At 50.6% G+C, this 14,096-nt stretch overlaps 9 protein-coding genes across 9 annotated transcripts; 6 read left to right on the plus strand and 3 right to left on the minus strand.

Moving 5' to 3' along the window:
* Positions 1–606: 606 nt before the first annotated feature.
* PPTG_03323 (hypothetical protein) lies at positions 607–1,953 on the plus strand (the record flags this gene model as incomplete). The annotated part of the gene is made up of 1 exon (XM_008896000.1): positions 607–1,953. One exon carries the CDS (start codon positions 607–609, stop codon positions 1,879–1,881), a length of 1,275 nt encoding a protein of 424 aa, XP_008894248.1. The 3' UTR covers positions 1,882–1,953.
* A 610-nt stretch (positions 1,954–2,563) lies between these two features.
* PPTG_03324 (hypothetical protein) lies at positions 2,564–3,349 on the plus strand (the record flags this gene model as incomplete). Its single annotated transcript, XM_008896001.1, has 1 exon — positions 2,564–3,349. The coding sequence occupies one exon, from the start codon at positions 2,564–2,566 to the stop codon at positions 3,347–3,349; it is 786 nt and encodes a 261-aa protein (XP_008894249.1).
* Positions 3,350–3,944: 595 nt separating this feature from the next.
* On the plus strand, positions 3,945–5,110 carry PPTG_03325 (hypothetical protein; the record flags this gene model as incomplete). Its single annotated transcript, XM_008896002.1, has 1 exon — positions 3,945–5,110. One exon carries the CDS (start codon positions 3,945–3,947, stop codon positions 5,082–5,084), a length of 1,140 nt encoding a protein of 379 aa, XP_008894250.1. The 3' UTR covers positions 5,085–5,110.
* Positions 5,111–5,349: 239 nt separating this feature from the next.
* Positions 5,350–6,860, plus strand: PPTG_03326 (hypothetical protein). Its single transcript, XM_008896003.1, has one exon. The coding sequence runs from the start codon at positions 5,446–5,448 to the stop codon at positions 6,835–6,837; it is 1,392 nt and encodes a 463-aa protein (XP_008894251.1). The 5' UTR covers positions 5,350–5,445; the 3' UTR covers positions 6,838–6,860.
* On the minus strand, positions 6,849–8,163 carry PPTG_03327 (hypothetical protein). Its single transcript, XM_008896004.1, has one exon. It carries the CDS (start codon positions 8,120–8,122, stop codon positions 6,992–6,994), a length of 1,131 nt encoding a protein of 376 aa, XP_008894252.1. The 5' UTR covers positions 8,123–8,163; the 3' UTR covers positions 6,849–6,991.
* Positions 8,164–8,802: 639 nt separating this feature from the next.
* Positions 8,803–8,940, plus strand: PPTG_21268 (hypothetical protein; the record flags this gene model as incomplete). Its single annotated transcript, XM_008896521.1, has 1 exon — positions 8,803–8,940. One exon carries the CDS (start codon positions 8,803–8,805, stop codon positions 8,938–8,940), a length of 138 nt encoding a protein of 45 aa, XP_008894769.1.
* Positions 8,941–9,004: 64 nt separating this feature from the next.
* PPTG_21269 (hypothetical protein) lies at positions 9,005–9,409 on the plus strand (the record flags this gene model as incomplete). Its single annotated transcript, XM_008896522.1, has 1 exon — positions 9,005–9,409. The coding sequence occupies one exon, from the start codon at positions 9,005–9,007 to the stop codon at positions 9,407–9,409; it is 405 nt and encodes a 134-aa protein (XP_008894770.1).
* A 476-nt stretch (positions 9,410–9,885) lies between these two features.
* Positions 9,886–11,497, minus strand: PPTG_03328 (hypothetical protein). Its single transcript, XM_008896005.1, has one exon. It carries the CDS (start codon positions 11,339–11,341, stop codon positions 10,001–10,003), a length of 1,341 nt encoding a protein of 446 aa, XP_008894253.1. The 5' UTR covers positions 11,342–11,497; the 3' UTR covers positions 9,886–10,000.
* Positions 11,498–12,258: 761 nt separating this feature from the next.
* PPTG_03329 (hypothetical protein) lies at positions 12,259–13,787 on the minus strand. Its single transcript, XM_008896006.1, has one exon. It carries the CDS (start codon positions 13,632–13,634, stop codon positions 12,321–12,323), a length of 1,314 nt encoding a protein of 437 aa, XP_008894254.1. The 5' UTR covers positions 13,635–13,787; the 3' UTR covers positions 12,259–12,320.
* Between the last annotated feature and the right edge of the window lie 309 nt (positions 13,788–14,096).

A 14,096-nucleotide genomic window follows, 5' to 3' on the forward strand; every position in this document is an offset into this window, starting at 1 on the left:
TCTTAACTCTTTCAAATGAAAGGACTTCACCACGCTTCACAGAGTTGATGCTGGCCAAATTTGCATCATCTCAATCCTATTGGCGACTTTCACCGAGCCTTCTGAAACCCGGACAATAAAAAGTGTTCATCATGTTCAGCTCTACCCTTTCATCCCAAACAAGGTGAAAAAAATGCGCGATGCTCCGACAAATATATCGGACACGCTGGCGTCCGATCTGCTCGTGCTGTTGCTTACCACTGCGATAGCGTGTCTCCAGCAGTATTCTACTCCCCGAACACTGACACAGTGTCCTCTCCTGTCCAGCTGCAGTTCCTCGCTCGATGCTTGGCTTCGCATATGCTTGCCGCAATCAGCGTTCAGTCTTCTGTGCTGCAACTTGCAAACTGTAAAGAAAAACAACTTTTGTACAACTGTTGGCTTCAGGGCATAGAGCTCACAATGAATCATCGGATGATTGGCAAAAACATTATCGCCATCGGTGATGTCAAGGACAAAGGCTAGGAATGATCACCTCAAATCGCAGCATCAAATCTCGTCGGTACTTTTCGTGCTCATTTCGTCTCCGGCCCTCAGTCTCCTTCTTGTGCTATCCACATCGAGCTCATGATCGCTGATAACCCGGTAGAACTACAGGTCGGAATGCCGCCCACAGACCAACTAAGCACAAATGCGACTATCACCTGCGACTTCGACGTTCTTGAGGAATTCTTGGAAGAAATGAAGGCGTTCGACTGCCAGCCAGCCACGTCAACTCCGGCTCGGAAGGGCTGTTCCAAACGCTCCACTAAGAGATCAAAGCAGCCCTACAAGAATCCGAATCCGGTATGGAAGCGCCGTAAAGAAGAACTGCGAAATCTACGAATCGAAACAAAGGAGTTGGAAACTCAAGTGGCGTTTCTGAGGCTGCGGGACACCCACGCCAAGTTGTTTGATGAGTGTATGGGCACCACTAAGGGGCAGGAGCTATGGAAAGCTGCCGCAAAGAGAGAGCGAGAAGGATACCAGCAAGCTCAAGCTGAGAACTCGCATCTTAAACAGTCGATCAAACGCTACAAGAAAATATCTGATACGCTGCAGGCGGCCTTAGAGAACGTGGAGAACAACGCGAGTTCGTTGCAAGGCGAGATGCGGATCGTACATGGACTTCGATTGCTTGGTACAACAGTTTTCAACAGGCTGGAGTGTCGTGTGCAGGCTCGACTCCAGGAACTTGACACCTTTCTCCACGACAATCGGACTACAACAGAAGCAGGCGATGCAGATCAAATCCGGATTTATCAGCAAGAAAGTCTCCACCCAGTCTCCGTAGTGGAGTTCACACGCAACCGCTTGATGCCATTTAGTGCCGAAAAAACGTCGACAAGCGTGTGGGATATCATGAAGCTTGGAGACTTCCTGAACGAGAAATTGATCTCTACGCCCTCGGAAGATGATATGGCATCGGAAGGTTGGTACAACCAGCCACTGAAATGTGGGGGTACAGCAATGCTCCGATCACACTGTTTAAAGAAGCGTGTCGCTATTCCTGGAGGCTTCGCGGTTCTAGTGGAGGCGATCTCGGAATGGTCGGCGTATCCGACGTCTTCTGCGCCTTGGAGGTATGTGACGAGAGATACAGGTTGGGCTTTTGTTTATCCACTGGATACGAACGGATCTACGAGTATGTGTCGGGTGCAAACGCTTCTACGGCTTACTACGGCAGACTCAAATGAAGCTGTTACTGGCAACCAGCACATAGCTCAGACCCAACTAACCACCTCTGTCGGTGAAGTCGTGATCACATCTTTTCGCGAAATGATACAGTCAAGACACCAGCTTTTGGAAAACGCGCTGCTGGATTCGTCGCGTACATCCGCTGCGTGCACATTGTCGGGGTAGCTAGTCATGAGTATGTACGATATTATGTTGATAATAACAAAGTTGAGCTCAGTCATGTGCTTGTCCACCGAACCTTGAAGGAATTCGTAGTGATGCATGCAGCACGTTCATAAACTCCTAAATGTATCGGTAAAGACTACAAGTTTCATGTGCCACAAGTCTGTTCACACAGCAATCTTACCACCGCTGTGGTGCTGCGTGCCAATCTCAGAAAAGTAGGGATCCAGTTTTCACTCTTTAACTTCCGCCCAAATGACGTCAGCTCATGCTAACGGCATCGCGGTTCCACGACCAATGTCACCATCGTCTGCGGGGCAGCGCGTCCTCGCAAGCTTTCTACTTGAAATGAACGTGTCGGATTTCGCTCCAGACGCGCAGAATCGCGAAAAACGGGCGAGTACCAAGCGCAAAGCGGACGAGCACACCCGTGCACGAAGAAAGCAAAATGGCCGTGGGAGTGCCGCAATGGGCAGCTGCAGAGTCTAAGATCGGAGGTGAAAGCGTTGAATGCACACATAACGCATTTGGAGTTGCATCGAGTTAACGGAGGCTTGCAGAGAGTAGGCGACGGAGAGATGCGGCAACCATCGAGAAACAGCGGTACCAGCAAGCGAAAGAAGAGAATGTACGCTTGAAGAGGAACCTTCAGCTTTACATGCTTGTTTGCGATAGACTGAAGACAATGGTAACGAATGGTAGTGTCAATCCCGTGTTGCACGACCTTAAAATTGAGTGCCGGCACATCGACGCCGCTGGCCCCACGATGTTTAACCTGCTTGAAAACCGACTGAACAAGAGGATCCAAGACATACGTGACGTTTACATGGCGTCTAGAGCTAGCGAAGTTCGTACCGACTTCGATCAAATTCAAGTGCATCGTGGCGGTGAAGTCCCGGGAGCCACAGCGTTGGAATTGAAGCGTATACATTTACTACCGTTCACGACCAATGTGGCATCAAAATCGGTGTGGGATGTGATGAAGTTGGGGGTCATCTCGAGCGAACGCTGTGCTCGCGTCTCCATCCGCTCAGAGGATCTCCTGACGTCGCAAGGATGCTTCACTCATGAACTCGACGATGTAGGTAGAGTGGATGTTCGAATTTGTTGTCTAATGAAGCGTATCGAGGGACCGGAAGGCTGCACGGTCCTGATCGAGTCCATAACCGAGTGGGTAGTACGTCTCTCGAACTCGAGAGAGTGGAAGCACATGACGCGTGACTCTGGCTGGGTAGCCGTTCGACCAGTTGCATCAACTGCTCAGCTCTGTCAGCTTAAGTTGGAAATGCGTCTTCAAACCAACGAGAGCGTCAAGGTATCGACAACTCAGAGCAAACGCGATTCGTTGTTGCTCGCACGCGGCGTCAGCGACGTCATGGTGGCTTCGGTGCGCAATGTTCTCAATTCGCGCCACCAACTTATTGATAATGCACTGTTAGACACACGAACTACGCAGCATGTAGCTGGCTAGAGAACCAAATGCAGTGCAGTATCTGATCAACTGCCATTGTGACCGTGTTGGACGTGACAGAATCACCTCCTTGCCACGTGATAATGCATGGGCCAGGATTGATCATATAGATTGGGTTTCAATCCCTGTTCGCGTATGGCCTCAAGTTGAGGCTCAACACCTGCGATCTCGAAGGATTCCAGCGCAAACTTACATGTAACACCACATTAAGCAAGGGTGATACCGTTGCTACCACCAGCGCAGGAGGCCGAAAAGGAGAAATAATCTGCAAATGTGTCGCTGGGTCTCACGTAGAAGGTTAAGGTCGAAAGATGCAATGAAGTACTAAAGCTCTCGCTTGCTGTCGAGCATGTTGGTAGTGTCTATCACTGCGATTGAATGCATGAACATTTATTAAAAGTGTATGATGGCAACCCGTAAGATGCATGGTTCGTCCTGTGATCCTATCCACATTTCTTGTCTGCTGTTATCGCATGTTTGATTATGGCCTAGCGAACATCTCAGCGGCAAACGGCGTAAAACAAGTAATGAGACGGCACTGAAATGATTCCGACCTCGGTCGAGCAGCGCATTATTAAAACGTGCCAACACAGCAATGTACGTGGAGGCAGACTCGCCGATACTATCAAGCATCTCAACGGCCAAGCAGCCACCAGCAATGACAGCGAAGAAGCCCAATCTCTCCTGGAAGCGCCGGAAGGATGAGCTGCATCGCCTGAGAGCCGAAGCACAGGCATTGGAGACTCGTGTGATCTTTTTAAAGTTGCAGAAGACTCAAGACACGCTGTGGAAGGCCGGCGTGGGGCTCTCCGAAGAGCAGAAACTATTGAGAGAAGCCGCAGCGAATGAAAAGCAGCAGTGTCAATCAGCTCGAGAAGAGAATACACAGCTGAAGGGCAGGCTAGAGCGATGCTACAAGGCTTGTCACGACCTGCAGACGGTATTGTCCGTAGCAGGCATCAAGCAGCACAACCTCATCGTAGCGAATACTTTCGCGGCCAAGGCGCTTCAAGCTGAACAACGCAGCCAGCGTCTTTTGCAGTTAAGCTCCGATGTGCTGACAAGTCTGGCTAACCGCGTGAACGACAGACTCACGGAGCTGGACTATATTATTGAAAACATTCGGGCTTCCATGTTTGGCCCCGATGTTGACCAGGTTAACGTTCATCGTGAAGGCGACGAGGGAACCTCAGCCAGCGTAGAGTTCAAGCGGAATCGAATGATGCCGTTCGACGCCGACAACACGTCTCGAGTGATCTGGGACGTGATGCATCTGGGCGTCATTCCTGACGAACATTGTGCTCGCGTTATTAAACAATCACATGACACGCTGCTCTCTCAAGGCTGCGAGACCCAGGCGTTGGCAGGTGGAGGCACTGTCGATCTCGTGGTGAGTTGTTTAATGAAGCGGGTCCTCGTCCCGGGCGGCTTTATCATGCTTATCGAGTCGACAACCGAATGGCAAGCTCGTCCTGCTCAGGCAAAAGCCTGGACACACGTGACACGAGACTCTGGCTGGGCTCTAGTGCATCCAAATGAAGAAAGACCCGGTACGTGTCAAGTTCAACTAGCAGTGCGTCTACGGACGGAGGACACGGAGCAGAATGGACCGACACTACTCACTCCGGTTGTTTGCGACGTGGTGATACCGTCGTTTGGAGAGGTTTTGAGCTCTCGACACCAGCTCGTAGAGAACGCACTGCTAGACTCGACACGAACAACATCAACATGGTAACCTAAGTTCACGCAAAGTGAAGCGAGCGTTTCAATTTGTAGTGTCCGTCAGATTGCATACAATTACAATATTTAATACACTGTTGATGAGATTTGAGCAGCATGTTCCTTTAATATATAATAAGTTAGATAAATTGAGTATTTAAAATACTCTTACTAATTGCGAAAGCTCTTTGTATTTTGACATGTCTCACCTGCTTACTCCCGTCACGGCCTTATATTTGGGCGTAATACACTAATGATTGCGGACATTTTACTTTTAGTCCACACATTTTGTTTTTGGCCAGTCGTGTGCATTTACGTTCCTGCGTTGCTGTAGCGGCTAGCGCAGTCAACTTGTCCGCTGGATACACCGAGAGCTAATGGGGATCCTCGTGCCACAGCCGTTTCCCTTGTCTCAGACGCCTCCGCCTGACAGCGACGAGGTGCTGCGCGATTTTCTGCAAGAAATGGCGGAGCTCGATCGTCTGAACGCGCCCAAGACTCCCGAGCCAAAAACTCGCAAGCGTGAGGCGATAGACACGCCTCCTCGACCCGCCAAGAAGGCAAAGAGGACAGAAACCCAGCCTCCTGACAAGTTTCAGCCACTAGAGACTCAAATCCAGACCAACACGACGATGACGAGGTGGCAGCGTCGCAAACTGGAGCTCGAGACGCTTAAGGAGCAGGCGGAAACACTAGCCAACTACGTGACTTTCCTCCAGGCATGTCGTGTGCCTGGTATGCTGCTGCAAGGCTCCATTCACTTACCCCCTCAGCTTGAACAACTCGTTAAGTTGCAGACAGGAGGCTGGCAGGCCGCTGCGATCCGAGAAATCCGCCGTTGTCAAGCCTCACAACAGGAGAATCAGGAGCTGAAAGAGAAAATTCAGGCCTGTGTGCAGGACTCTGGCAGACTGCAGACGGCGTTGAACACCGCTCTAACGTTGCGCAGAGAGCAACTCGGTCGAAATTCCGTTGCGGCGAGAGCTTTAAAAGTGGAAATGATGATGGACCAGCACTTCTGGGCTGATGACGCTCACATCTTCGACATGCTCGAAAGGAGCGTAAACGCCCGAGTCAGCGAGATCCAAGCCATAACCAGAGAGGTGTCACAGCCTGTGGTGACTGCAAATACCGAGCATGTCTGCATCTGTCGCAAGGACGAAGCGCACGCTGCAGTGGAGTTCAAAACAATGCGCGTGCTACCGTTTGATGTGGAGACGGTATCTAGTGTTTGCTGGCGAGTAGCAGAGCACGGCTGGAAAAATCGAGGAGCTCGTGTTGTTAGACGAGCACAAGACGTTGTTTCATCCGACTGGTGCTTCCCTGTTCAGCTCGACAAGGGCGAGACGGTGGAGATCCGAGTTCGTTCCGTTGCCAAGCGCTTCAAGGTGCAACAAGGTTTTGTGGTCATTGCAGAGTCTTCCACCGAGTGGCCTGCTCATTTGGCTGCGTCTGGGGCCTGGTCCCGCGTGACGAGAGAAAGCGGATGGGGCCTGGTACACTCATACCCAGCCAACGGGAATGGATCGGATGCACGTGACTCATCATCCTCCTCACCTGCGTCCGTGTCAAAGTTCGTGGTGCACATGACTTGTGTGCCGTCTGGGCTTGACAGCGACACGAGTCGGAAACTACTCGGCAGTCCGGCCGTGAGCGACGTCGTCATCCCCTCCTTTAGGACACTTATTCGCAACCGGCAGCAATGCGTAGACAATCGACTCATGGACGCTGCGTTCTTACATGGAAATTCTTCCATATCCGCTATCTAATAAATACACAAACGTTAACTATTTTCTTTTTTTTTCTTTTCTATTTGAAGTGAAAAGATATTATTTGTAGAACTGCTGGATATCTCAAAAATATATGGCACATGTTGAAAAATTCTTATAATGTTTTGGTCGAACTGCTTCGTTCGCTAGAGTACTATATCCTCGTGCTGGTGCCACGCATCTTGGAGTGAATCATCTCGTCGAGGATGGCGTTCTCGAGCATCTGCTCGCGAGCGTCGAGAATCTTGCGGTAGGACGGGATCACGACGTCCGAGAGCATTTGCAGACACTCCGGTTGGTTCATATCGATACCCGTTGACAGACCTGGCGTCATGCAGACACAGCTCTGCAATAAACTAAGTGGCATGGCTCGCCCACCCTTGTTGCCACTGTGGAACGTCTGAACCACACAGTAGCCACGTTCCCGGATCGGGACGCTGCTTGGGTGGGTGCGTAGGTAGTCTTTGGGCCAATCTCCGGTGCCCTCCCAGACCACCACGATGCGGTGGGGCTCCACAAAGCGACGACACACACCACGGAGCAGTACAGGGATGCTGCTCGACTCGCCCTGAAGCATGCACTCCCTCTTGAGGTACATGACGTCGCTGTCCCCGCCTTCAATGGCAAAGTCAGCTCCCATGTTCAGCACCGAGTTCTTCTTGGCTCCGTTCCACATGGCGCCATTGATAGCGTCCAGCGCGAACGGAGCGACTTTAGCCGTCGTGAATCGCACGAACGTGCCCTGTTTAGCGCCTGTGACCACCCGAGCGTCATAGAAGTCCGTCCTGTTGTCGTGCAGTCCAGCGTCACTGAAAACCTCAGCTAGTTGGTTGTAGTTGTCCGTAACGCTCTTCTCCATTTGCTTGAAGACAGGAGCGTCCACCGTAGGTTCGTATTCGAGCTGGCCGCAGCTCGGCATGGCCGGGTGAAAGCCAAAAGTGGCGTTCGCGTCCTGTTGTGCCTGTTTGCGACAGGCCTGTAACATGGCTCGAAGGCGCTCGGAGTCGACCTGTTTCTTTGGTTGCGGACTCCTCCGCCTCCTGGCGGCTGCGAGTCTCGCCTCCAGCTCCTCCACGTCCTGTTGCAGCGACTTGATGTCGTCGTCCGACCGAGGACGCTGTCGTTTGGCTGGTGCTGCGAATGGGCAGCTCCGTTTCTTGTTGGTTGCGTATTTCTTCATGTTCTGCGCTAAAATCGAGGCCAAGAAGGCGTCGCGCTGGGCTTTTAGAGGCGGAATGTCCGTGAACACGGCAGCGCCAGCGCCATTACGAGACGTGCAGTGCATCGATTGTCCTTGAGCTAGCAAAACTGGAACTGAGGTGCCGGCCAAAACCAGAAAAATGTTTCACACTGGAGGGACTGACAGGGTTAAGTTGCTCGAGTTCTCCAAGCAGTAAAAAAGGAGGGGATTGCAGCAAAGAAGAGTTGCGCAACAACAAATAGAGCAACTTCGGCGATTTGGATTTGAAACGCTTCTTTTAAAAAGCAAGTGAAACAGAAATTTGGCCTATGTTGCGCGAAGGGTGGCGGATTGCGGCGGCGCCCGGCTTTAACCATTTACGCTTGAAATGCGTCGAATCAACCTGTGCAAAGTCGCTGCGCTTCAACAAATTGTGGCGTTTCAGTAGCTGATAATGACGCTCGACCATTGGCTAGAGCATTTTATATCCAATCAGAGACGGTATCAGATATTTGATGCTTGTCTTTAATTACTGAATCCAAGGTACCGATTACGGCCGTCATCGAAGACGTTCTGATTCCAAGTTTTGTTGATTTTCAGACTCCAAACAAGATTTCCAAAATATTGGCAATCCAGTCCTGGAACGTATGACAGTGCTGTTGAACCTTGATGGGCATCAAGTGCTTTCATCCCTTGGACCTTGTTCATTTATCTGGATTATAATTCATGACGACAATTGCCACACGATCTTATCTTCGTGGAGAGGCCCACATGCCATCATCGATATGGTGCCGCTCCGCGTGACTGTGCCGCGTTCAACCACAGACCGGCGAATCTCACCGAACGTATCATCGGGCGGTGTGATTCAAAGCCGGATCTGTGCGCTATCGAAGATGATTGCGCCGTCACCAGTGTCACCGTAAGCCCGTGAGTTGGACGCCCGGCAGGTTGTGCACAACACGGGCTAAAGGCTCCGGCTGTCTTAAAATGATCTCCACAACGGGGCGACGCCGGATGTTAAAGAGAGCGCTTGGATCGGGCATCGTAAACGTCAAACGCTTCGACGTTCTTGTCGAGCGTTGTAACCCCGCAGTTGTGTTAAACATGGGCGGAAACTTCGATTTGGGCGTGATCAGAGCGTTGAGGACGAAGTGGGGGCGTCATGTTTCTCAGATGGCAGCTTCAGATGGTCAGCGGCTTCAGTTTCCGGCTTGGAGCCGTGACCAGCGCTTCATGTTTGATAGCAATCGGTGCCGACGAACGGCGCACTGGAGTAAACTTGACATGAGCCCACCGTTGACAATCATCGATGACTTCCCAGACCCCCGCCTCCTGCAGCCCAGATTTGGCAGAGCGGTATCCGCTTCAGGCTGGTGCCAGATAGTAGTTTGACCACTGCGAGGTCCATAGCTGAGCTACGTGCGTGGAGACAATGCTCCACCAAGTCGTTAGAATCTCTGAATCTGTCATGTGTATGAAGCACTGGTTGTCTGGGCCTACCACTCGATTTATCACGTCTTGGGCCAAGACTCAGACTGAGTAGGGATGGTTGTTCGGGGCGCCGTTTCCCTGGGTGACACCAGGGAACGGTGCCCCGAACAACCATCCCTACTCGACAACATTCCGGATAGCGTTGAACAAGGCATTCAGAAGACGTGAACTCCACCAGGGTGACTTGACTAGTACATCGTTGATGACGGGATTGCCTGACCTCATTTTTCGCAAGCCTTACGCAACTGGGGGGTTCATTTTCAGTCGTATCGGGTGTTGCTACAGTACAGTAAGACTTTAGTGGATATCGTTCAATGCGTTCTTAAAGTGGTGCTCCAGACCTTGGATGCAATACACTTTAAAGTATCGGAAGGTGACCTGAACTCAGCGCTTTGGCACACGTATCAGGTTAACCTTTACTTATTGGAGTCATTCATAATTAATGCTTAGTACTTTGTTGCATCCGCCTCATACTAGTAATCAATTGCTTGTTCATGCTTTAATTGCCCTTGACGAGTCCAGCAAGAAGTTCTCTACAGATTGATGGTGTGAGCTCAGGATCTCGCGGAACGACGGGATCACAACATCTCCGATATGGCCAGTAAATGTTGGACGAGTACTACCGCATCCACCAACGTCAGAAGCATCCGGTCGCAGCTTCATCGAAGTTTGCAACTGGCAGGCATGTTGCATGGCTCCTTCAGACTGCTGAGGGTGTTCGTTCACAGCCACCCAACCAGCCTCTTCGGTAACCTGCTTCCACCCGGACGCATTAGGATGATTCATGGACCATTCGGAGCGCGACTCTACCAAAACTACCATCCCAACGGGTCCAGCAAAGCGCTTGGCTACAGCGTGGACATCCACGTTTACTGTGTTGCAATTGCCTCTATCGAGGGGAATCGTGAACCGTGACGCCATTCCGACCATATCGTTCGAACGTCTAGCAACGCGAAAGTGTCGGTCGGTGATTAGTCCGCCCAGTTCGATGATCTCCCAAATAGTCTTCGCAGTCGTGTCATGTCCGAATGGTAGTAGACGAGTGTGTTTGAATTCCACCGCGGCGGCAGCGTCTCTGCCGTCTTCTCGACACACTTGAACACGCTCAGAAGCACCTTGGAGTAGTGGCTGATGAGCGGTCCTGGCAATCACGTCGAGCTCGAAGAGTCGAGCCTCAAGTTTGCTTTCGAGCATGTCGAAGATCCCACTGTCATCCGAGTACAGACGTCGACTCATGATGATCCCGACTCGCACAGCATTCTCGAACGCAGTCTTACTATACTGCTGTTCCTGTTGCCGCGAATGGGCTTGGATCACTTGAGTTTGCAGCATTTTTAAAGCGTATGTGCACGTCTGGAGCTTGCTCTTTAGACGAGCATTCTCCTCCTGGGAATTCCGACATTCCTGTCGCGCGATCGCTGCCACGGACTTCCACAGCTCTTGATTTTCAGTCAAACTCTTCGACTGTGGTTCTAGAACAGATTCAGCTTGCTGTGCCTCAAGTAGAGCCAATGTAGTTTCCAGCGTCTCCGATTCGTTGCGTAGTGCGAGTAGTTCTTGTTTTCGTCGAAGCCACGACGAATTTCTTCTTTTCCTCGGAAGCGGATTGGTTGAAATTTCCGACTTGGTGTGTTTGATCTTCTTCGCCTCAGGCTCCATGTTGATTTCAGGTTCTCGTCTTCTCTTGGAATTGGCGATAGATTGGGACGGCGAGGCTTGTGCTCGATCTAATTCTTCCATCTCGAGTAGGAATTCGGACAGAACAAAGTCACCGTCGAATGTGTCCAGAGCTGGACACGGAGGTAGTGTGAGAGCCTCGAGTTGAGACGCCATAATTGTTGGTCAGCAAGGGATCCGCGTTGTCCCGCAAGTCGGAAAGTGGTAAATGAGAACGTGCTACATGAATTGTTGCATGTACTGTGGTGTGGCCTTGACTGCTGAATCAGCAATGCTGATGGCGCCCAAAAGCCAAGTGATTATGGCGTGACGTCAACGCGCAATTTGCGATAGGATGGATACAACATGCGTTTGAGCAATATCCAGCAATTGCTTTACAGCGATCGAAAAAAGCGGACCAGACTTCGAGAGATTACTGGCAAAAAAAATAAACTTATACTGTTAGAAGTGCAAGGATAGCACCACGTCAACGATGACGACGTAGGCTATACCGCAAAACTTTTTGGTTGCTCAGATGGCAATTGCGGACTTCTGGACGCAATCGCTTTGGGGTGGATACTGATTAGTTGCTAGCGCCTGCAGGCTGCAACGAGCACTCGGAATCGGAGTCTCCGATGCAATCTTGGCGTCTGCTTTGAACCGTACTTTGACCATCAGGCTGCTCAAACCTGCTTCTAGTCCGAATGTCCTGGACACAGTACACATGGTAGTTGTATGATGGAACCATACAACTACTTAACCCAACGATTTGAGAAACGACCCAGCAAGCTACAAAAAATAAAATAAAAATATCCACCCCGCGTAATGGACAAGTTGCTTCAAAGTTTTGGATTCCCTGCGATATCTAGCAGTAGAATATGTCTGTCAAATGAGAGGTTTTCTGCTGGAAAGGCTTAGACGCGACTAGCAATGAGATACGTATATCACGCTAAAAGTGCATGCATGTTGGAATCGCTTTACGACTAAAAGTGGATGTAAGTCAGTGCAATCACGATTACTTAGAGCGTACTACGTAGAATGAGAAACACAAGAAAATAAACATGAATAAGAAGTACGTCTAAGAACTGATTAACCTTCAACTGAATTAGAAATCGACGGAGTCTTATTATCATTTTGTCGCTTTACTAAATGTTTGTTATTTACATTTCGAGTCTAGCAAAAAGTTTTCTACCTTTTGATGATGTGAACTCAAGATATCACGGAACGACGGGATGACGACGTCGACCATAGTACTTGTCAACGCATTCGTTTTGCCCTCTGTCTTGGACTCGTTTGGTCGGAGCTTGACCATTGTTTGGAGTTGGGATACTCGCTGTGTCGAGCCGCGTGCTTTCAATGGGCATTCGTGCACCATGAACCAACCTCCTTCCTCCGTCGTGGACCGAGCAACACCCGATGCGGGGTATTTGATGGACCATTCGGAATGAGATTCAATCAAAGCAACTAAACCGGCATTGGCATTAAAGCGCTTGATCACAGTGTGCACGTCTGCACTCACACTCGCATTCTTCCCGAGTGGCACGGTATGACGAGACACGAGGCCAACCATATCCGAAGTGCTCCTGGCCACAAGAGTATCGGACTTGGTTACCACTCCACCCAGCTCGATGATCTCCCACACGGACTTAGCCATGATATCTTCTCCGAAAGGTAGCAAACGAACATGTTTGAACTCCACCGCAGCTGCTGCATCCTGGCCGCCATCACGACAAACCTGCACCTTCTCAGTGGTGCCTCCTTCTGCAGGTCGACGAGCTTCGTTCATGATCAAATCGATTTCATGGTACCGCGCGTTAATCCTTGTTTCTAACATGTCCAAGACTCCGTCGTTGTCAAAGCATAGCTGACGGCTTCGTATCATTCCGACTCGAAAGGCGTCCGTGAAGACCAACGTACTATTAAGTAGTTGTCTTCGTTGAGTCTCGGCCGCGAAGAGCTGCGTTTGCAGCATCCCCGACGCACGCGCGTACAGCTCCACCTCGTTCTTCAGCCGCGCATTCTCGTTTTGTGCGCTTTCGCACTCTTGGCGTGCGATGGCTGCCACTGATTTCCACATTCCTGGCTCCTCGTGTACTGCGGGTAGCGTCTTCTGAATCGCATTTCGACGGTCGATCTCCATCCGTAGGAAGGTCACGCGCGTTTCCAGCTCTTCCGATTCGCAGCGCAAGGCGTTGAGCTCTTGCTTTCGACGCAACCACGACGTACTTCGTCTTTTTCTCGGTGCTGGCTTTGGGGGTATCGGTGTCTCAACTGGCGTCGCGGGTTTCATTTTCTTGAGTTCTGGCTCCGCGTCAACATCCGCGGGGTGTTGCCGCTTGGCGTTGGTGCTCTCTAAGTGAACGTCATGTAGGTGATCCAGCTCGTCCATTTCGTGCAGGAATTCGGATAAATTGAAGTCGCTTTCAAATGCATCCACGGATGAGAACGGGGTGGCGAGTTGCTGGATCATGGCGGTTGGCGTTGTCCCGCAAGTCGGATAGTGATTAACGCTGTTTGCGTGGATAGACTGACAAAGTTTGCGGTAGTTGTGCTGTATGACGAGCAGTGATAGCGCCCCGTCCAGATTTTTTTACGTTTTGTATCGCGGCACCATCAGGCAGAAGATTATGCCAAAACGTCACTGCACTTGAATTTCTCCTGCGATTGTGAACACCTGAAGCATGGATACAAAATATCCAGCACGTGCAACCGCGGACATTTGAACGGCATGGCTTAACTTTGTTCTGTATTCTGCTTATAATATATTATGTTGCTTATCGTGATGTTCGGAACTTGACCAGAGCCACGATATTTTGTCCTTTTCTCAAGACACAAAGGAAAATAGAGGTCTCTTTCACTTATATTACATGAATCGCTTACTTACATGATGTAGTTGAAGTTACTGAAAGATCGAACTGGGCTGTACATACCA

This window comes from Phytophthora parasitica (assembly GCF_000247585.1).
Source record: "Phytophthora parasitica INRA-310 unplaced genomic scaffold supercont2.4, whole genome shotgun sequence".
Taxonomy (NCBI): domain Eukaryota; phylum Oomycota; class Peronosporomycetes; order Peronosporales; family Peronosporaceae; genus Phytophthora; species Phytophthora nicotianae.